This window comes from Fukomys damarensis, unplaced genomic scaffold, assembly GCF_012274545.1.
Source record: "Fukomys damarensis isolate Sample0158 unplaced genomic scaffold, DMR_v1.0_HiC HiC_scaffold_23, whole genome shotgun sequence".
NCBI lineage: Eukaryota > Metazoa > Chordata > Mammalia > Rodentia > Bathyergidae > Fukomys > Fukomys damarensis.
The window spans coordinates 30,081,566-30,104,920 of NW_022900935.1; the positions used below are offsets into that span (position 1 = coordinate 30,081,566).

General features: G+C 43.8%; 1 protein-coding gene across 1 annotated transcript in view; it reads right to left on the minus strand.

Annotated features, from left to right (window-relative positions):
* Positions 1–21,510, minus strand: part of LOC104852640 (calreticulin-like) — a 22,334-nt gene extending 824 nt beyond the window's left edge. Inside the window, exons 1-9 of the mRNA XM_010610416.2 lie at positions 21,271–21,510; positions 15,795–15,828; positions 15,327–15,428; positions 12,273–12,476; positions 9,700–9,794; positions 7,960–8,169; positions 5,960–6,073; positions 4,825–4,968; positions 1,697–1,789 (exon numbers count right to left, since the gene is read on the minus strand). Of these exons, the coding sequence (XP_010608718.1) occupies positions 1,697–1,789; positions 4,825–4,968; positions 5,960–6,073; positions 7,960–8,169; positions 9,700–9,794; positions 12,273–12,476; positions 15,327–15,428; positions 15,795–15,828; positions 21,271–21,510 (1,236 nt within the window). The remainder of the gene's footprint in view (positions 1–1,696; positions 1,790–4,824; positions 4,969–5,959; positions 6,074–7,959; positions 8,170–9,699; positions 9,795–12,272; positions 12,477–15,326; positions 15,429–15,794; positions 15,829–21,270) is intronic.
* Between the last annotated feature and the right edge of the window lie 1,845 nt (positions 21,511–23,355).

Sequence of the window (23,355 nt, forward strand, 5' to 3'; positions counted from 1 at the left end):
TTTTTGTGTGTGGTTTGGGCGGGGGTCGTGGCGCCCCACGCCTGTGATCCCAGCACTTTGGAGGCTGAGCCAGGAGGATTGCCATGAGTTCAGGGCCAGCCTGGGTTACATGGCAAGAGTTGGTTCCAAAAAACCAACAAGCTAAAATCTGTTGTCTGCTTATTGTCTTAAGGATTTCTGAGATGGTGTTTTTTACATTCCAATGTTCATTATGTGTGGGGTAAAGAGAAATATGTGTAAAAGAGAATATATGTGTCTCTCTGTGTGTGATTTGTTCCTAAATAAAATCGGTCAGATTCACTGAATATTTATTGAATGCCTCCTGCATTGCCAAACACAAGGCTAAACAACCGAATGCATCATTTGTATTCCTTACAGCAATGTCTGAGGTGTTACTCAGTCCACTTCCAAGACTGGACTTCACATATTTCTTACTGCTTTCCCCATAGTGAATGGAAGACCCATGGGGGCAGAAACCTCCACTTTACTTCACTGCTATATGTCCAGCAACCACCACAGTACTCTGAACAGCCACTCAGCAAATGTTTGTCCTGTGAATGTGTGGGGTAATAATAATAGTTATCCTGCACTGAGCACTTATTCCGTACCAGGAACATATAGGTAGCTGTTATCATTCTCCCCAGCTGATAGACAAAGAGGGGTCAAATGACTTGCCCAAGTTCATACAGCTCGTAAGGCATGGAGCTTGGATTTGAACCTAAGTGTTCTAGCTCCAAAACTCATGCTTTTAACTGATATGTAATAGAGACTCAGTAAAACTATATTAGATGATAACCCCAAAGAAAAGTAAGACAAAAATCAAACTAAAAAGTATTTTAAAAGTTTAATAACTTGCCCCCACAACAATTACTGCAATGCTTTTTCTTTTCAAAATATCAAAGTCCACTGTCTCTCAAAAAAAAAATATATATATATATCTTGTGCCTATGTTTTGGTAGTGCTCTTAAGCATGAGAATTGACTACAAACTTGCTTGAATCACCTTCCTGAAGAGCAAGAATATCCAAATACAAGGTGTCACCATCATGAGGATACTATCCCAGATATCACTCAACCCATAACATAGTTGTGGGAGGGAGAGCTCTGGTAAACAGCACCATCACTCCCTCCTTTCTCTGTTTGAAATTGGCTCAGCGAGACCCTTCAAGATCACCACACTTAGCAAGCAATGTGATGCCCAAAATGAGTATGAGTTCTGGGTTCAAATTCTAGCTCAACATGCTAAAATTTGTACTACTATGAATCTCAGTTCTTCCATCTGAAAAATGGAAGTAATAGCATCTATCTTGCTAGGTCTTCATTTTTTGGTTTTTTGAGACAGTGTCTCACTATGTAGTTGAGACTGACCTAGAACTTACTATGTAGCCCAGGCTGGTCTCAAATCACAGCAATCCTCCTGCCTCAGCCTCCCAAGTGCTGGGATTACAGGCATGCGCTACCACGCCCGGCCTTGCTAAGTCATTTTAAGGACTAAGCGAAATAAATTTTGCGAAGTGCTCACAGAGTCGTAAGGAGAGAGTTGTAGATGTCCAATGGATGTCAGTTATGTGTCCCACTGCACCAAGGCCATGTGACCAGGAGAGGGACAATGAGCGAGAGGCTGATTTTGAAGACACACATAATAGTGCCCAACTAAGCTATCAGATATCTGAAATCCAGGGTGGGAGACACCTTACCTTTCTGATGCCCCAAGTCTTATTGCCAACCTCTTCAGCGAACTCTTCATCATTTGTAACAAGGAAATTGTCAAAGATACTGCCAGATGTCACCTGAGAGGAGAACAATGAGATTGTTACTATTAATATTGGCTGTGTGGTTTCCTGTGCTCTCCCTTGGCTCGTGCAGTGCAAAGAGCGAAAAGGCGTGGGCACTTTTAACCATGGGACCTTGACAAATGACACCTCGGAGCCCTCATTTTTCTCACTAGCTGAATGGAGATGGGGACTTTCTAGGGAGCTCAGGTAGAGTGCTGTCCTAGCCTATGTGAGGCCCTGGGTCGGATCTTCAGGACTGAGGCGTGGGGGGAAATGAAGAGAGCAAGTGTTCCCCTCCTGGCCTCACAGGGCTGTGACACAGCCCGTTTGATGTAAGGAATGTCGATGTGCTTTGCATTACGGCCAGGTTACCTTGATTGCAATTCCTTCAAAGATTATAAAGAGTCCCAAAGGAGGAGAAGAATTTTCTTTGTTTTCTGTTATCTCCTCCCAACCTCTGTTCTGAAGAAGCAATGCAATGACTTCCACCTGAGGGGGAAAAGTAGCTACTGTGTTGGGAACAGGGAACAAGAGGAGTCAAAACAAGAGGGGCAGAAATGTCAAACAGCTTACTAGGTGGGTGGAGGGGAACAGGGAGGGTAACTGGGCTCTCAGAGCTGGAAATCAGGGGCTGAAGAGGGGCAGAAAAACGGAAAATTCACCATCTCCGTGCTTACAGTCACCTGGCTTTTCCAATGAAGTGCAAAGGCCGGATAGTAAATCGGATGGTGAACTGGATGATAAATGGGTTGGCTGAGTGGGGAGGGTGAAGTAGGCCCTGTGAATGCCAGGCCCACCTAGAAGTGAAAAGCGAAGATCGCCTTCACAAGTGCTCCAGAATCCTGCAGAAATGTGCCACACACACAAACAGGAGAAAGAGATAATGCTAGAGTTTTAGAAATACAGTCGCAGGACTCCTCCCAGATCAGAATCTGCATTTTAGTATGACTTCAGCCACCCCTGTGACTTACCTGTGTGCAAAGGTTTGAAAAATACTCCTCTGGCATGGTTTAGAATCTTCAAATAGAAAAGTTTGCGTACCCAGACAGGTTGAGAGAATCCAGAGCAATTAGTGCACATAATTTTTAATTGTGTAGGTGAACTGATATAGTTCAAAACCTATACCTTAATGTTTTCCATGAAAAAAAAAAGCATTTTAAGGACCCAATATGATTAGGCATAGTAATGTGATCACACATTTATAAGATATAGAAAATTTTTGTTGTGCATTAAAAAAGTGACAACTGGCCAGCCATGGTGGCGCACGCCTGTAATCCCAGCACTTGGGAGACTGAGGCAGGGGGATTGCTGTGAGTTTGAGACCGGCCTGGGCTACATAGTGAGTTCCAGGTCAGTCTCAACTACATAGTGAGACCCTGTCTCAAAAAACAAAAAACAAAAACAAAAGAAAGAAAGACAACTGAGCCAGGTGTGGTGGCACTCACCTTTGACCCCAGAACTCTGTGAGTCTCAGCAGGAGCATCGAAAGTTCAAGCCAAGGGTCAGGATTTAGCTCAGTGGCACTGTGCCTACCTCACAAGTACAAGATCCTAAGTTCAGTCCCCAGTACTGGGGCAAAAGAAAAAGAAAAGAAAAGAAAGTTCAACCCAAGCCTGGATAACATAGTGACTTAGCAAGATCCTATTTTAAAATAAAAAAAATAAAAGGGGCAGGGGATTGAGCTCAGTGTGAAGACCCAGGGTTCAAGCTCCAGTGCCAGAAAAAAAGCCAAAAAAAGAAAAAGAGATAACAGCATGTACTTGTGCAAACTGTATCCACATTCCTCAGATAAGCCAGGAAGGAAAGAAAGATATACCTACATCCTCTCCTGCCTCCCTGATCTCCTGAGCCCTATCTAACACAGTAATTTACATTCATGACCTCCTTGCACTCCTATATTGGTCTCCTTGAACCAGGAAACTGAGAAAGCTGAGAAATGACTTTTTAAAAAACAAAGAAAGCCTCAAACAGGGGGCACCTGTCCGAGAGAACTTCGGTGGCTCTCGCCAGAATCAGAGAGCTCCAAGGCAAGGGAGCTGGCAGGATACGTGCAAGGACCAGTGGCTGTGGTTGTCACAGGCTTCCTTGTACTGTGGATATACTCATTATAGGAAGGGTGTCGGAGGCTGAGAGACCTGTGTTTGAATAGCCTGTCTCTACCACGCACTAGGTGTGTACTTATGGGCACATCACCAGACATTTCTGCGTCTCAATGGTCTCACGTGCAATAATAAGGGAAAATAATATTTACTTTCCAGAATTATAAGAATTAAGGGAGGTAATGAGGGTTAAGCACTGATCCCAGGCCAATGTCTACCAACAGAGTTCCCTTCATCTCCAGGGGAGTTTTTCTGGGACTAAATAGACTGCAGTCTATAGACCTCCTGGGAGGGATCAGAGGGCCACACTAGGTCTCAGGGAGAAAGAGATAGTAGGAAGAATAGTATTCCAAAGGGCTGAATATCCAAGGCCTCCCCTTTCCCTTCTGGTCAGGGCCAAAGAAAGATGGCCGCCAGAGGGAAGAAAGCTAGGTCAGGGCCTACAGTCATGGCTGGGTCAATTACTCCCAACATCTGTGCAGGAATTTTAATGTTTCAGATGTTGTTACATTTCTGATTTCTGTTTATCCACATAACCACTCCCCCAAAATCACATAGAACCAGCAGAAGTATCTATAAACCCGGCTCTAGGTGCCAGAAAGAACTGTACACAGATCCTAGCTTTTCTGCTCACCTTACCAAATGTATAGCAAATTATTCAACTTTTCTGAGTCTCTTTTCCACAAGCAGAAATAGAAGATTTAAAGTGAAAATTAAATGTACCTGCAAAGTCTTTAACGTAGTGCTTGCTTCACGGTAGGGATGAAATATACTTTAGTTCTTACAATTATTGAGATGAATATAATTACCCCCATTTTAAAGTTAAGAAGTTTGGGGCTCAGAAAGATAAAGACTTAGTCAAGTCTGAGATTTCCAACCTGTAGCCCTTTCCACTTTGTGAGAACTACTAGGACTGTTAATCAATGACTCGCTGAGCCTGGAGGACCTTACCTGCCAAAGGTCCAAGCCGAGAACACTGATGTTATAATAGCGACAAAGAGTGGGGTCAGGTTTATATTCAGGGTTGTCTATTTCTGGATGAATCCATTCCCCCTGATAATTGGGATTGTCGATGATCCGAGGTTTCCATTGTCCCTAAGCAAAGAGCCAAAGAGGAGTCACGTCAATCACATTTTTCCATTCTCCTGATCTTAGGAAAATGTTTAAAGGCCAGCTAATTTATTAAGGTAATTGTCCATTAGACATAAGGATTCAGAGCAGGATTCCTGGAGCTTCTTTCTCTTTCTTTAGAGTTGCTGCACAAGAGTCTCCCAAGTTCCCCTTTCTTAAGGGAGGTAAATGACAGGGCAGGAACAATTCTGAGCCTGGCCCTGGCCTCATTTCTGCAGGAACTGATTAAAAAGAAAAAAAATGTAGCTTCTCAGACAATATCATCTACGTATCTTGGCATGTGGGACATTCTCTGCCTGGTATGCGGCAGAGGAAACTGGCCAAATAAAATGCTCATCTCAGTTGCCGGACTACTTTTCAACTGATTCCTTTACTTTTTTTCTTACTTTGTTTTTGAAGACAGGATCTCTGTTAAAATCCTCTCTCTCTCTCTTAAGATCTGGGCTTGAACTTGTAATCCTCCTGCCTCAGTCTCCCAGAGTACCTGCCATTACAAGTGTGCACACACGTCCCCACACCCAGTTAGTATTTCTTACTTCTGGCATAAGGTCAGGAGTTAGCTCTTACGAAGTCCCCCTCTCCCCTAAAAGCTTGGGTTCATGCATGGCCTTCCCCTTCCTCGGTGGCCCACTTCTGAGACTTCTAGCTCCTGATCTCCCACTCTTTTCCTATTTAGACCTTGTTCCTTGGACTGGCTGCTTTCCACTGCTCTAGACGAGCTTCTTCCCCAGAGCTGCCTGAACTTCTACAGCCTCTCAGCATTACTCTACCAGCCCACCTGATCCTAAGCAGGCATAGTCACACAGCTCAGATCAGGTCCCAGGCCTGTTTGTGATATGAAGGGAAGGGGAAAAGACCACAGAATCCTAGAATCATTTGCTTGTCTGTTTTTTAGAAATAGACTTGATATCACTTGTCTTGTTTCTCATACCCAATGGAACAAGAGACCCCTCACCTTATACTTCAGGTTTGGGATCAGAGGTCCTTCCCACTGTCCATCTATTGCCTCATTCCAGTCGTCCGGCTTCTTGGCATCTGGGTCTGGGATGAACTCAAAGTCCTCCCAATCCTAAAATTCATGAGGACAAATGTGTGGTCTGGGATGAAACTGGGGTTCCATATGCAGTCGGGGGAACTGGCTGTGGACCCTCTACCACCCTCCTGCCCATCCTTATGAGGGCCCAGGTCAGGACTTTCCAAAGAAACCCACTGCAGTAAGAAACAGCCTCTCAGCAACTCTTGCCCCATGTAGGTTCATCCCCAACTTTAAACTCAAATAAACTAGCAATTTCCCCTGTCTCTGACCTACCCCTTCCCACCTCATGTGTCCTGGTGTGGTTTGAATGCAGTTTGCTCCTGGTGAAATTTAATTGCCAGTGTACGCATAGGCGGAGGAATTGACATTCCTGAGACAGATTAGCAAGGCAAGGTTCTATCAGGACCTGGCACTCAGGGTAGAAGGCTAACTGCCTGTTACAGGAAACAGCCCCGCCCACCTAATCAGATTCTACATTCCTTTGGTCTAATCTGCAGAGGGCACAGAGTCTCGCAGCCTCCCTACCCCAGGCCTTGAACCAACCCTAAAGTTCATGGTCCTCACCAGGAGGGAGGATCTATGGTTAGTCTTGCTGTCCTGAGCCTCCCTGTGGGCCTGGCAGGATCTTAGCCCTTTATTTCTCTATGGTGCTGAAGGCCTCAATAATCTGCTTTAATTCCTGGACTACACTTCCCACCCAGGTATTGGGGCCTTTGGCTGGATCTCTCCACATAAGGCTGGACCGCTACCTGCCACTCTGCAGGCCCATCTTTAGGACTGGATCCAGATGCTGGTTCCCATGTTGCCCTGCCTGACCCCAGTACCTCCTCTGTCCCAGGCTGACCCTGCTCCAACCTAGGGAGTAACGGCATGATAGGTGAGACCCTTATGGTTTGGTTCCAATAGACCTTGTCTAATCTCTTCTCTTGCTGTGCCTCATCTTGAAATTTACCCTCCAAAAATATTGAACCGTTGCTTTATACAGCCATGTTATTTTCCACAAGCCATTGTGTCTTTGCTTTGGCTATTAACTAGACCTAAAATATTTTCCTTTCAACCTAGTTTCCATTTTTCTTGCTGTGATAAATATTTTATTTTAAACTTGATAAATTATTAACATCTACATGTCATGTATTAAGAACTTACTGTAAACCAGACACTATATTATATATATATATATTGATACCTATGATTGCATTTTGGTTGCAGCCACAATCATGGAAAGAATTAAGCTTGTAAACTGAAGTACCCCTATATTTATACTAGCTCACTTAAAGTTCACAACCTTCCTACATAGGTATTATAATAATCCCTGTTTGTAAAAATTTCCCAACTCTTAGGTTAATCCAATCACTTAAGCATAGTTTTTTTTTTCCAGCATCAGCACCTAAAACTCACCTCAGTTTGGGTTTGGGCTCCCACGGGTTTTGATTTCCCTGGCTTTCAGCATGATCACAGTGTCATCTTTGTCTTCTCATCTGCCTCCCCCATTACACTCTGAGTCCCTGGCGGGCAAAGATTGCCCTACTCATAACTATATCCAGAACAGTTCCCTAGGGTGAAAATGATATACACCGAATACTCGCCGTATCAGTAACTGTAGAGCCAAAGAGCAAGTTCAGATCTTGGTTCTTGTGTGTGTGTGCTCGGGCCAGTCACTTTACTTTCTAAGCGTTTAAGTTTCCTTTTCCTTATCCATGAAAGAGGAGTCCCAACACACTGCTCACAGAGGTCATCAGAAGGCTCAGTAGATCCTCAATGGAGGTAAATTGCTGCTCTCTTCCCCCAAGTCTGTTCGAATACCAGTATTTATCACGCCATCGCTTTGAGTGATTCTTTCCCTGAGTCACTACTTACTGTTTCTAGCCTCCTCCTTTTAACCTTAGAGCTGAGATCCCACCTGATTCCTAGCCACCCACCTCGGGTTTCTTATCTTCAGGATCCTCTATTTGCAGACGTTCGTCCCATTTCCTTGGTTTCCGGGCATAGGGGTCTTTTATTTTCCGGGGAGGCAAGAAGTCCCAGTCATCCTCCAGTTCCCCAGCTGTCACTTGCTCATTGTCAATTTTGACCACATAAGTAGCATTGGGGTGAATGATCAAAGTGTATAGGTGAGTATCTTTATTGATCTATAAAGGAAATGGGGCAGATATTTCAGTTCTGTGTGGAATATTGTAGATCAAGCATTATCCAGAACACATATTCAAATACATTTTTAACACATCCTCCCTCCCCTTTCTCTGGTTCATCCTATAGGGATCCTGGGGCTCAGTCTCCTAAAACTCATTCCTGTGGTATCCCCTAACTTTCAATCTCCCCCACCTCCTCCCCAGCTCTGATCACTCTCTGCTCTTGTCATTTTTTCTCACTGTCCCACTAGAGGTCGAGCATCTCAACAGCAGTTGCCTTATAGGATTCCTTTGTTATGGCCGTAGCTTCCAATGCGAGGCCTGTCCCCGAGGAGGACCTTAGGGGGCCCCTGCACACACAATCCCCGGACCGATCTGTTCAGAAAGGCCCTGAACCCAAGCACAAGTCCTCCAATGATCCAGGTTCTATGGGTTTCTCTAGACTTAGTTCCCACTCTTCTCTGTGTCCTATGTGCCATCCTCTCACAATGCCACTCTGTCTCTCTCTCAAGACTCCTTCACTTTTCTCATGAATTTACCTCTTAAAAGAATTTAATTCTCTGTGAAATTGTCACATCCTTCCTAAGACCAAGTCATGCTCATCTTTCAAAACTCAACACAGGGGCAACATTCTCCAAAAATCATGGCCTAAGCCTTCGGATTGGGTAAGGGGCATTCCTCCGTACTCTCACAGATCCTGCTTACGGAGTCACTTTCCTTTGCCTGACTTTTGCCTTCCCTTGACTGTGAGTTCTGTTCATTCAGAGGCCACATTTGGCTTACTCTGTCTCTAGCCTAAGACCAGCATGCAGTTACCACTTGGTAATGCCTGTTGGATCCCTGGTGAAATCTACTGCTGTCTTCTAGCCAGTCTAGATGTCTCTGACCAGATGTGTGTGTTTTGTTTTGTTTTTTAGGTAGGATTTTTAAAAAATCTTATTAAGTTTATTGGTACTTTTTAAGTATACAGTACAGTTACATTTTGAGATAGGATTTTGCTATTAATTCAGGCTGGCCTTGAACTCACTAAGCATCCCAGGCTGGCCTCAAATACACAGTGATCCTCTGCTTAGTCTCCCAAATGCTGGGATTACAGGTGTGTGCCACCATGCTTGGCCTTAACTTGTTATGGAGATAAACCAACCCCATATTTCTAAACCCAGCTCTCCCCACTTCCTCCATCCCCTCCAATGTCTAACGGGAGGGAAATGAGCTATGCCAAACATTAAGAACTTTATACGACTTCTTTGACTTTCAGATCAACTGCTCTGTAAACTCCTACAACTTACAGCATTTCCCTAGGTCTACTTTCTAACCTGCACAACTGAGATGATAATGTTTACTTGGTAAGGTTTTTATAAGAATTTAATAAGGGCCAGGGATTTAGCTGCCGCCTGCCTTGCAAGCTCAAGGTCCCGAATTTGATCCCTGGTACCAAACAAACAAACAAACAAAAAAGAATTAAATGAAATAACATATGTAAAATGTTTATTCTTCCCCCCCATGCCAAGAACCAGCCCACATACTCACCCTGCACTTGATGGTCTTGTTGTTTGCATGGTATTTCCCTTGGTACTGAAGGATGACCTGCACGATGTTATTGCCAAAGCCACAGATGTCAGGGCCTGGAAATTAAACCCCAGAGCATGATTTCACAACAATTTCGGGCAGTTTGCCAAGTCTGAGGCCAAGGCTCAAGACATACACGGCCTGTGTATTAATCAAGGTTCCCAGCAAGATATAATTCAAAGTTAAGATTATTTGAGATGGATTTAATAAAAGGATTATTTACAAGGGCCAAGGCAAGACATAGAGAAGATAAAAGGCAACATGCTGTGCTCAGGATTAGCAACGGGGGGGGGGGGGGGGGGGAGGGGGGGTAGTGCCCCTCAGAGCATGGAGTGAGGAGGAGGAGCAACGTTACCAGAGCCAGGAAGAAAGACTCCTTTGGGGAGGGCAGCAGGAGAGAAGTGGATTTTAAGAATGTAATCTTTTTTTTTCTGTACCAGGGATCGAACTCTGGACCTTGCGATTGCAAGGCAGGCAACAGAACCACTGAGCTAAATCTCCAGCATTGGAAGTAGACTTTTAGTTCAGTAAATACAACTCTAATCTCTCCCTCTGGTCTCCCGCCAGGGCTCCCATCGGCCAAACTCCTTCTGTGACAGGAGTTTTATTCCGTGTCATTTAATTGGTACTAGCTTCACTTTTAGCTCGGAAAACTGTGGCTCAGAAAAATTAAGCAGGGCGGGGGTGGTTTAGCTCAGTGGTTCTGCCGCCTGCCTGGCAAGTACAAGGACCGGAGTTAGATCAAAAAAAAAAAAAAGAAAGAAAGAAAGAAAGAAAGAAAAAGAAAAAGAAAAAGAAAAAGAAAAAGAAAAAGAAAAGTTAAGCAGCTTGTCCAAATCAAACAGCAAATAAGAAGCATTGCTGGGATTCAAACCCCTGCCTACCTAGTCCCTGAGCCAGAGGCCCTTTTTGATTTGTGAAAACTCTAGGGGGAGCTGTTGATCAGACCCTCTGACCTTAGAGGGCTTTCGCTGTCAAGAACCAGGAATGGGCTTTATTCTAAATTTCAACTTCATCTTCCCTGTTATTCTTGCTGACTTTTCAACACACGCATGCGCACGCACACTGGTCTTCTTACCACTTCTCTGCTTGCATTTGAATCTCATGGCTCTGACTTTTGCACACTCTGCTTCCTTTGCCCTCATCCCATCCTCTGCCTCATCCCCCCTATTAAAACCAAACTCATTCTTCAAAGAGGAATTAATACCTCCTCCAAAAAGCCAGCAGTTGAACTGAATCATGGCATCTTTAGTGCTCTCATAACACTTCTTCAACACCTCTTTCATTCTGCCTTTTTAAAAAGTATTTGATTTTTCTGAGGGCAGAAGAATGGAGTGGAAAAAACACAGGCTTTTAAAGTAGAGAGATTGAGTTCAAATTCTGGCTTCCCACTTATTCACCTTGGGTAAATATCTTCCCTCCGTTTCTTTACCTGTGAAGTGGAGATGATAACAGCCCAATCTTGTTGGGTTGTTTGAGCATCAAATAAATAATACTTAAAAGGAAAAAAAAAATCACAATTGTCTTATTTCTAATTTCCCTATGGACACTGCTTGTGAGAATGGTGGATTCTTTTTTGTTTTGTTTTGTTTTTGGTACTGGGGATTCAACTCGGGACCTTGCACTCACGAAGCAGGTGACAGCACCACTAAGCTAAATCCCAGGCCCAGAAGGTTGTATTCTTTGCTGAACGACTCTGCACAAGGAGACTGAGCCAGGCAAGATAGTTCCACCTGTAATCCCAAGTAGCACATAGGCTGAGACGAAGAAGAAGGCCTGGGCAACTTAGTAGGGTACTATCTCAAAAAAAAAAAAGGCTAGGGATGTTGCTCAGTTCTTGACTCTGACGTAAAAGGCCCTGGAGTCCAACCTAAGAGACAGAGGCTGGGGGGAGGGGGGAGAAAATAAAAGAAGAGGAGGAGGAAGGGGAAGAGGGGAGAGAAGGGGGTAGGAGGGAAGAGGAGGACAGGAGGGAAAGCAGAGGAAGAGGAAGAAGCAGAGAAAGAGGAAGAGGAAAGATTGAAAGATAAAAAATCAGAGAGCCAGGAAGGGGGAAGGTTGCAGACAGAAAAATGGAAAAGAGGCTGAAGAAAAGGGTTTGGGTTATCTGATGCTTCCTGGGAAAAGAAAGAAGTGATTAAGAGACTTTTAAGGAAATGTTGCTGTGTGATGTCCAGTGTGGCCTTCCTTTGACTTTTTATAAAAGCATTCAGATGCTTGATGAAGGTCATTTCCCTGACCTGTGCCCTTTTCTCCCTGAGATAGAGCCTTGAACTCCTGTTGATTTTTCTACCTTAGCCTCCCCAGCGCTGGGTTTACAAGTGTGTGTGACCACACCCAGCTTTGGTCTACTTATATTAATGTTTAGGTTTAGAGTTTTGTTTTAGGTCTTTGAAGAGTTCTATCACATAGGAGTTATGGAGATATCACGTTAGAAATTCTCTGTTTCGAATAGATCTAAATCTTTTTAACAGCTGCCGTCCCTCTTACCAAGACCTTGCAGCGCTGCCAGCAACAGGTATTAGAGCTCTTACCAAACATGATGTAATACTCGGATTCCGAATGCATGTCTTCCTGGTTTAGCGTGGCAGGAAAGAGTTTCACATATCCGCCACCACAGTCGATGCCCTGTTCGTGTTTGACTGAAAACTGAACCACCAAGGTCTCATTCTCATTGCTGAATGGCTTAAACCTGGTAGAAAGGGCATAAAACTTGGCGTCTTCCGTGGTCTGGAGACCTGGAAGCAGTGAGCACAGACCTCAGGGTTAAATAACCAAAACACAGCCAACTATTCCCAGCTGACCAATCCCTGGCATTTTCCCTACACACCTGCTGTGTGCCAGGTGCGGCGTTGGAGGCGTTACAATCGTTGTCCCATTCAAGCCTCAGAGCAGCCCTGCAGAAGGGGAATTCTCCTCATTTGTGCAGGAGGAGCCCGAGTGGTGGTGGGGAGGTAAAGGGACCACACAGCTAGGAAGGAGCAAGCCGTGTCTGTCTGATGCTTTCTTTTCCCTGTACTTAGGCTATCTCTGATTTTCAAGAAATATTGAACATCATTCTGCAGCAGCTTTACAAAGAATACCTCATTTGCGGGGGAGGCCAGAATGGGGCTTTGCCATGAACAAGTGCTGTGATAGAAAGAGGCCCAACGCTGACTTTTAGATCAAACAGTAATCATTGCTGTCATTTACCGACTCTTCCGTCGTAACCCGACAGTGCATTCATTCACATGTGTTACTTAATCTTCACGATACCTCTGCCAGGTGCGATCTGCTGATGTTTTCACTTTGTCACAGGGTCCTTGAGGCTATCTGACTTGTCCAAGATCAATCATCCAACCAGTTCTAAACCCAGAGCCCCCAGTTCAATCATAAATCTCCACTTCCTCCTCCTCCTCCAGCGAATGTCAGGGCTGTCAGAGATCTCGACGAAGCTTTCTAGTCTAATTTCATTACTCTGTAGACGAGAAAACCATGCCCAGAGGGGGAACAGTGCCTACTTAAGATCACACAGTCTCAAGTGACAGACTGACAAGCCAGTCTCCCAGGTCAGCTGTGGTTCTATTACACCGAGCTGCTGCCCAATTAACAGGTTATGGCTCTCATGGACCTTGTGACTCTCGGTCTGGTTTCCTCACTCAGGAGATGTGCAAAATTATTTCTTTCTCCCCAGGCCCTCGGTGAAGGTAATGATGAAGAGCTGTGAGTATACTTTGCAAATGGACAAGTGAAACATAGGGGCTGTCATCATCCACACTGCTGGCTCCCGCAGACCTCTTGTGCCTGGGTCAGTTGGGTGAAATGTGGTTTATTTCAGTCTCTTTGAATAATCTTTAAAATCCTGCAGAACAGTGACACATCTGTATCCCCAACATCAAGGACAAAGCCTAGCCATAAAGGATATGTTCAAGAAATATATATCAAATTACACAAAGGATCACAGGGCCTGATTCAGACAAGACTTCTGTGTGTTTTCATTTCAGGGGAGAATCTCACTGCGTAGCCCAGGCTGGTCTCAAAGTTGTGGTGAGTCTCCTGCCTCAGTCTCCCAAGTGCTGAGATTAGGCATGGGCCACCATGCCTAGCCAGGCAAGGTCTCTTAAGCATTTCGTGCACACCAAGCTCCTCCGTGGAAAGCATTTTCATGCCTGCCATGGTATTAGGAGCTGTCTGCATTTTAAAGAATGTGCTCATTTCCCCAGAGTTCTCGAGGCAGGCTAGAGGAGCCAAGGAAGACTTCCTGGAGGAGGACTGGGCTCAAACAAAGAAGAGCAAACTCTGAGGCCTGCTCTGTCCCCTTCTCTGGCATGTACCCCTAGGGCCTTCCAAACAGCCAGAGAGAACGCAATGAACCCCAGTACTTGAGATATGAGAGGAGACAGCCAAGAAGTCACAGGGAGGGGAGAGGAGTAGCCGCTTGAACTGTCCTCACTGGAGTCAGCCAGGCAGAGGCGTCCGCATGCTCACTCCTCTGGAAACGGTTTTCCAGAGTAGATTCAAATGAGATTTAAAATGCTCAAGGTGGCTCATGAGTCTTTCATTTCATAAACATGAAAATGAGATTCATAACAGTAGGCAGGAGGGAGAACATGGGAAATCGCTCCCGAGGATGATCAGTGGTTTCTATTTATAGGATAAAAGCTTTCTCAGACCCAAACCCCAGGCCTGCAGCCCTTGTCCTCAAAGCTCACCCTTCTTCCACAATTGCTATTTGGCTCACGTGACAGCCCAGTGTAAGGAGCCTGGCAGGCGCTGGTTATTATTTCCATCTAACATTAAGGCTCAGAGAAGTAAAAAGGCCTGCCCTTTTTATACAGCTGGTGGGTCCTGGGAGTTAACCTTAGGTCTGTCTGCTCCACTCTCAGGAGCAGCACTTGGGCCTTACACAGTGCTTTCTCCTGTTTCAAGTGCACAGTGCTATTTAAAAAATCTTTGGGGCTTGCAGAAAGCAGCATAATCTGGTAGTGATGAAAAACCATCCCCAGAGACCTAAACTCTGCTCCACCTCTTGACAGCTGTGCATTTAGCCTTGGGTGAAGGACTCAACCTCTTTGAGTCTCTGCAAAACTGGGAAAATAGGGCTGGGGATTTAGCTCAGTGGCACCGTGCCTGCCTTGCAAGATCCTAAATTCAATCTCTGGTACCATTAAAGCAAACAAACAAACAAACAAACAAAAAACCTGGAAAATAATAGTAATTGCTTCATGAAATAGTCAGGAAGATGACTGGGAATATGTGTAAGAACTTAGTTTTGTTGTTGTTGTTGTTGTTTGAGACATAGTGAGGGTCTCACTATGTAGTTGAAATTGACCTGGAACTCTGTAGCCCAGGTTGGTCTCAAACTCACAGAGATCCTCCTGCCTCAGCTTCCCGAGTGCTGGGATTACAGGTATGCACCACTACACCAGGCAAAACTTAGTTTTTAAATGGCTATTCCTCGATGAATGGACATTATTTTTGCAGGGAGTTCATTCTTTTCCATCGACAATTTTTTAAGTATAAGGAACAAATTAGTGATCATGGATAACAGCAATTATGCAAAAGTTAGAATTCCCCCCAATTGTAGATCCCTAAATTCCAGTATTTACCTTTATCCTTCTCTATGTGTCCATAAAATCTTCCTGCAGTGAGCTGAAATTTACCATAATCCGGCTGATGTTTAGATTGCACCCATCGTTTTTTCCATGCATCTACAGAGTAAAGGGCGGGAGAACAACGTAAAAGTTATTTGTGTTTTTCTGAAGACAATAAAATGTAGCCAGTGCCAGCCAAGCCTTATGGGAATGGTAAGAGTATAACAGAGGAAGACTGTAATCCCTCTACTGTCTGACACCTGGACCCCACTCTCTGTGCTCAAACACTAAATAGTTCAGCCACTTAGACATTATGCTCTACCCACCTTCTTTCGTAATAGTTAAGGCTGGAAGTCTATCATGGGACTAAAGCATTGAAGGTCACGAGAAACATTTAATTCTCATCAAAGTAGATGGAAGATGTACTTAGGGGGGACTAAGCCCTCAGGCATATTTATGTTTAGGAAAATAAAATCAGCTCACCAAGTAAAGAGACTAGTGACAGTATTCTATTCTCCTTGAATTAGTAATGATGATTACGAACAATTTCCAGTTAACTTTTTTTTTTTTGCTTATAGTTTTTAGACTCTCCCTTGCAGTTTCAAGGAGATGCTGATAAATGTGTTCTGTTTTGGCATAGATGGCATGCAGACAAAGAGCAATTCTTTTGGGAACCTGGCACGCCATCCAAACATTCAGATCTTTTCTGATTTTCTGCTTCAGAATTGCTGACTCCTGCTTCCTGGGCCCCACGGTCCCAGAGTCACAGAGCAGGCTGAGATGGAAGAGGCCTTCTGGTTGCCTTTATGTCATCTCCCCCACTGCAGCCGAACAGATATTTCTCAGATCCCACTCCCCGGGGTCTAGCTCTAACCTTTGAAAGCCCCATATCGACACACATGCAATAGGGCCGCTGAGCTGGCTCCGTCAGATGACTCCACCAGCTTCTCTGATAAACCCAGGGAACTCGCTGCTTTGGAAGGAGTTAAGAATGTGCCACCCCAAATATGCTGCTCTGATAGGTTGACTATTTCTAATTAAAGGCACTTTAAAAAACTGTAGGTACAAGAGGATCACTCTGACCTTCATTCTGTTTCTTTAAAGGAGGAATGTGTACATGCCTATAATTCCAGCAATCCTGAAGAGTGAGGAGGGAAGACCACTGTGCATTCGAGGTCATCCTGGGCTACATAGTGAGTTCAAAGCCAACCTGACCTACGTAGCAAGACCCTGTCTCAACTCTCCGACATAGGTAGGCAGGTACACACACACATACACACACACACACACACACACACACACACACACAAAACCAAGTTCAAGCTCAGCCTGAGCAACTTAGCAACAAAGTGAGAACTTATATCAAAATTTTAAAAGGGGGGTGTGGGGTGGATGGAAATGAAGCTCAGTTAAAAGACCCTAGGTTCAATCCCCAGGACTACAAAAAATAAAAAAGCATGAATGAATTTTCTATGTGAAAAACTGTCCTCCTAGTATAAAAAGGAAAGTAACCTTATTATCAAGGACAGGAAGTTGAAGCTGCATAAACAAAGCTTGTTATTAATCTTTATCTTTCCAGTCCTTTCTCCACCCAATCCCAAGTCCCTTTGCATTATCACATTTCAAAACTTAACCATTATTTATCCAATTCAGTTGTGTAAGTAATTCTAACTGATTTTTTGGATCGTCATTTCCTTTTTAGGCTCTCAGGCCACATAAAACACGTATTTAAAAAAAATGTATTAAAGAAATCTGAGGCCGGGGATTTAGCTCAGTGGTTCTGGCACCTGCCTTGCAAGTGAAAGAGCCTGAATTTGATCATTGGTACCAAAAAAAAAAAAAAAAAAAAAAAAAAAAAAAAAAAAAAAAAAAAAAAAAAAAAAAGAAGAAAAAGAAAAAAGAAAGAAATATGTACACTTTTCTCCTGTTAAACTGTCTTTGTATTTAATTTAATTTTCAGACCCAGAAAAAAATACTAAAAGAGGGGTATAGCTCAATGGTAGAGCATTTGCCTAGCACATGTAAGGCCCTGAGTCCCATCCCCGGCATCACAATATAGAACAAAAATTTAAAAGGCACGAGAGGACATTTTTGCTCCCCAACACCTTCTGTTCGCTGTCTCTCTCAAGGTCTTTGCATTTGACAGGCCAGGATGACTTGGTGGGCATCTCTCACCCTCTTGAGGGTGGTCTCCAGGAGTTTCTTTCTGCCTATAGTTGTGGCTTAATGAAATGGATCCTACTTCCTTGACCATAGTTGACCCAATGAAGAATAGAGTCAAAAGATATGTTCCTATGTGATAGGCCCTCATGTGACTCCCGGAATAAGTGTACTTATTTACATCTGTGGAAAGTGTTATGAGATAGGTCTTATTAGTTCTATTTTGTACCTACTAAGTGGTGGAACTGAGATTTGCACCCAAGTTTGTCTGATTTCAAAATTATCTTTCCTCTGAGTGAAGAGCAAGGTACACGGAAAAGAATAATGTGGGAAAAAACAGGTATCATAACAATAGCCACTAAAATAACTTTTCTTAAAGAAAGAGTGGCATTTAAAACAAAAGAAATGTTTAGCAGACATATGTCAGGCATTGCGCTGACTGTGTTCCGTGCATTATGTTATTGCTTTCTCATAATAGCCCTGTGATGATGAATGTCTTATCTTTCCCCCCATTAAAAGATGAAACTCAATAAAAAGAAAAAGAATTGTAAAAAAAAAAAAGATGACAAAATTTAGCCTGGCGTGGTGGCACACACCTGTAATCCCAGCACTCCGGAGGCTGAGGCAGGAGAATTGCTGTGAGTTCGAGACCAGTCTGGGCTACATAGTGAGTTTCAGGTCAGTCTCAACTACATAGTGAGACCCCGTCTCAAAACAAACAAACAAACAAACAAACAAACAAAACAAAACCAAACCAAAACAAAACAAAAAAGATGACAAAACTGAAGCTTAGATTCTTGCTCAAAAACCCTGCTAATAAGTAAGTGGTCAAGCAGGCTTAAATTCAGATCTATGTAACACCCAAATCTGTACCTTTAACTCCATGTGACTTCCCATGTGTTCATGTGTGGGAAAAGCCACTCATGACTTTAAAAGTTGGCAACAACTTGTGGCACTTGTGGCTCTTTACAGTTCATAGTTAACAATTATTTGTATATAATTTCAGTAATGTCTGTCTTTCCCACCAGACTGGAAAATTCCATAACTATTCTGTGGATCATTGTATCCCACTATCTAGCACAGAATAAATCACCAAAGATAATTGTGGAGTGAATGAATACATAACCATGCCTTTTGCTTAAGCCATAAGCTTCTCAGTCTTACAAACAGAGTAAGATGTTCCTTTATTCACCCAGTTGACAAATGTTCATTGAGCCTAGCAAGCATGTAGAAATAATTGTACAATTTTGGGGGAGGGGGTTGAGACAGGGTCTCACTATGTAGTTGAGACTGACCTAGAATTCACTATGTAGCCCAGGCTGGTCTTGAACTCACAGCAATCCTCCTGCCTCAGCCTCCCCCCCGAATGCTGGGATTACAGGAGTGCGCCACCACACCCAGCTAATTGTACAAATTTGACCTGGGACTCTATAGAAGGAGAGGTTAAAACAGAATTCTTAACTTATTATTATTTTTTTAAAATTTATTTTGGTTTTTTGAGATAGGGTCTCACTATGTAGTTCAGACTGCTCTGGAACTCACACTATGTATCACAGGCTGGTCTCAAACTCACAGTGATCCTCCTGCCTCAGCCTTCCGAATGCTGGGATTACAGGCGTGGCTCCTTAGATTTTACTTAGTGGCCTTTGCCTGTTCCAGGGCTCTTCCAGGAGATCACATTACATTTAGTCATCGTATCTACGTAGCTCTTCTGGGCTATGACACTTTCTCAGATTTTGTTGTTTTTTTGAGGAGCACAGTTCAGGCATTCAGTAGAAGGTCCTTCAGTTAGGGTTTGTCTGATTTCACTACTGGTTGGAGAGGGAGTTTAGGTTTTGGGAAGGAAGACCACAGAGGTCTCCTCCTGTACTACTACTGTGATATCCTGGTTTGGTGCCTATCAGGTTTCTCCACGGCAAAGCTACACTTTGCCCCATCCTTTCCATACTATACTCTAAAAGAAAGTCAGTACCTGCAGTCCACAGTTAAGGGGTGGGGAGATATTCTCTGCCTTCTTTTATTTTATTATAATTATCAGTACATTGTGTAAATGATAGACTTAATTTTGACCTTTTCATACATGCATATATTTTGATTATATTTATCCTCTCTAACCTTATTTTGCCCACCCCTCTTTTTTTTTTTTGAGACAGGGTCGCACTATGTAATTCAGACTGGCCTTGAATTTGCAATGATCTTCCTGTCTCAGCTTCTGCGGTATTCTGCCTTTTTGAGGACAGGTTGTCCATGTAAATTACTTGGTATTCTCCTGTACAACATTTTTGTCTGTCCTCATTTTCTTATTTAAGCCATCATTTCTTTACATTAGTATCAACTCATGAATATTTATTTTAGACTTAGAGTTATAATTCAATACTACATTATTTATGCTGTTCAAATGTTGTTGGCCATTGGAAGCTCTATCACTTGGTTCCTGTGTCCCTTTGACATACTCCTGTTGTCTTGCTTTTTGAATACTTCTTACTTTAAACTGTAAAATGATCAAAGCCCATCTTGTATTTTCCCTTTCCCAGCCCTAGCGTCAGACATTCTTCTAAGGAAATCTATATTCTTTTAATGGAGAATAGCATTCTAAACCGTGATATGGGTGTTGGGTATCATTTATATTTTGTGTTTTCATTAGAGTATAACATTCATTCGGATTAGGGGACAAACCGTAAGCTTAGTGAATTTTCCCCGCTCTGGGTTGCAGATGGATTCCAGAATTCTTCACACACGCTAGGCAAACACTGTACCTCTGACCTATACCCCAGCCCCACTCTGTTAGTTAATCTTTTTCAGTACTAAAGGTTAAGCATGGGGTCTTCCAATGGATCTACTGCCCCAGTCCTTTTTAAAATTTCTTTTGAGACAGAGTTTTGCTGAGTCACTTAATTCCCAGGCTGGGCTCCAACTGCTAATTCTCCTGCTTTAGCCTCCCACCGCACTGTGATTATAAGTAGGTACCACAGTGTCTGGCTTTTATTTAAAAAAAACTGAACAACAACAACAACAAAAAAACCCAGAATCTTGCTATGCAGCCCAGGCTGGCCTCAAACTCATGGCGAAACTCCTGCCTCAGCCTCCCAAGTACTAGGAGCCCAGGTATGTGCCACTACATCCAGCTGGAATTTACATTTTAATTGGAGGATAAAATGACAAACTTTAAACAAGATACCATGTAAATATCCAATATAATATCAGGCAATAATGATTTTAAGGAGAAATGTAAGAGTGATAAGGTGCTATGGATAGGGTGGCTGGCCTCCATGCAGAAAGAACATCTGTTCAGGGCCACTGGACTACATAACAAGACCCTGTCTCAAAAAAAAAAAGAAAAAGAAAAAGGAAGAGGAAGTAAGGGAGTTGTTGATGCTTACTACATACGAGGCACTGTGCAATTTGGTTTCCATACCTCGTTTTGGTTTTTGTTTTTTTGGGGGTAGGGGCTTTATTTTAGACTTAGAGTTATAATTCAATACTACATTATTTTATAGTTTATTTTTTTAAAAACTGTACCACACTGGTCATGAAAACCAGCATACACATGATAATGGCTTTTCTCTTGGACATTAACATAGCGGTATTTTCCATACCTCACTTTGTTCAGGCCTCACAGTACCCTGTGAGAAGTTAGGATAATCGCCTCCATTTCGTGGAAACCCAGACAGGGAAGTGCATGACCCGAGGCTGCTCCCTGGCAGAGTCAGGACTTGAAGTCTCACCTGCCGGCTCGGGGGCCTCACTCCGGCCTCCCTGTCTCTGTGACCCCAGAGAGATCCTTGCCATCCGCTTGTACTTGAGACCTGGCAAGCCCAGCCGGACCAGGCCTCTCTGGTCTGGGCGTCCGTCCAGGGCGATTCTTCCCCTGGCTCAGCCTGTCCAAGTCTCCTGGAGTCGCAGATGGTCTCAATGGCTTAGCAGTGGGAGGCCGAGCAGCAGGGTGTCCCTCTTCCCTGCCGGGCTGTCCTCCGCATGTCCACGCCAGCTGGGCACAGAGGCCCTTTGTCTCTGAAAGTCTCTTCAGCCAAGTTTTCATCGTCAAGTCTTGGAGCTAGTAGAATTAACATTCACACACACACACACACACACACACACACTCGCGTGCCTTGTGGTTCCTGTATCTCTCGACCTCATCTGAATTCCTGTTTCTTTCTGCCTGATTTTGTGCTGTCACAATGGTCACTGCTTCCACCATGCATCTTCCCCTCTTATCTATTTCTATTACAAATTGGATGATTTTCCAGTTCCATTGACCAACATTCCTACCTGCTTTAATGTGCCAGTCCCTAAGCCAATAATAAAAAGGGCTAGGAATGTAGCCCAGTACAAAGGCCTGAGTTCAATCCACAGTCCCACTACTAAAAAAAAAAAAAAAAAAAAAGCCTGCAATAGTAGCCACTTGGGAGACTGAGGCAGGAGGATCACTCTGGGCAACTTAGTCAAACCTAAAGCTCTAGTCATTCCTGTGGCATGGTGTTGTTGCCTGCTGGCCACCTGACACTTGGTGATTGCAGCAGTGGCCAATGAATGGGTCCTTACAAAGGTATGAGACCAGTAGTCCACAGCAGCAGACATCTCTGCTACTAACCCATTGTGCGACTTTGGGGAAATCAGCCTTGCTCTGTAGGACTCAGTTCCCCTATCTGCACAGAGGGTTGTAGTCTAAGGGCCTAACATACCCTCTTCTTGTAGTGCTACTCTGTAGACTGGAGTCTTCTGGAAAAACAACAGAAGAAAGGAGCCTGAGCTGGGTGTGATGGCACATGCCTGTAAACTCAGCACTCTGGGAAGCTGAGGCAGGAGGATTGTAAAATCAAGCCCAGCCAGGGCAATATAACCACTTAAGGAGACATTGCCTCAAAACAATGATAAAAAGAGCCAGGGATATAGTTCAGCGCAAAGGCCTGAGTTCAGTCCACAGTAGCATCCCCTCAAAAAAAACCAATATGCCTACAGTAGTAACCACTTGGGAGGCTGAGGCAACAGGATCAACCTGGGAAACTTAGTGAAATCCTGTTTCAGTGATTAAAAATATGGCTGGCAATGTAGCTTAGTGGTAGAGTGCATGCCTAGCCTACACAAAGGCCCTGGGTTCAATCCCCAGCACCATACACACATTCACAAAGTCTCTGATCTAAACTCCTTCAATGATCTTGGCATTGTGTGTCCCCTCTCTGGTCCTTAACTTTCTTATCTGTACATGGGGAATAGGAGGGCATTTTGGGTGAGATGTGCTCTCTGGTCTCTTTCAGTTTTGATATTCAGAGAAATCTAGGATTTACCTTCCTAAAGGTTGCCAAGCAGCTGGGCATGGTGGTACTTGATGGCATATTCCTGTAATCCCAGCTACTAGGGAGGATGAGGCAGGAGGGTCTCACATTTGAGGCCATCCTGGGCAACTTAGTGAGACGCTATCTCAAAAAAAAAAAAAAAAAAAATTAAAGGCCTAGGGCTGTAGCTCGGGGTAGAGTTCTTGCCTACCATGCATGAGGCTCTAGGTTCCCAAGCACTTAAAATGTGTGCTAGAGACCTTCAGCTTACTGAACTCATGGGAGGCAAAGGGGTGGGGAGGAAGAGCAATGCAAGAAAAATCAGTTTTGATACCACACAGTTCGGGATCCAACTCTTGGCTTTGGCATTTAATTGCTCTGTGACCTCAGACAATTTATTCAACTTCTCTGGGTTACAGAGTTACTCTCTGTAGATTGGGAAAATTAATAACTACTCTTCAGAGTTCGGTGAGGATTGGAGTATGGGCATCAGGCATGGTTTATCTGTGAAAAATAGAGTTCAAACGCTGGAGATTCACCTCCAAGAAGAAAGGGAAGGACAGAACTATTGTCTTAATTTTACATTTTTTTATTAAAAGACTAACACAGAT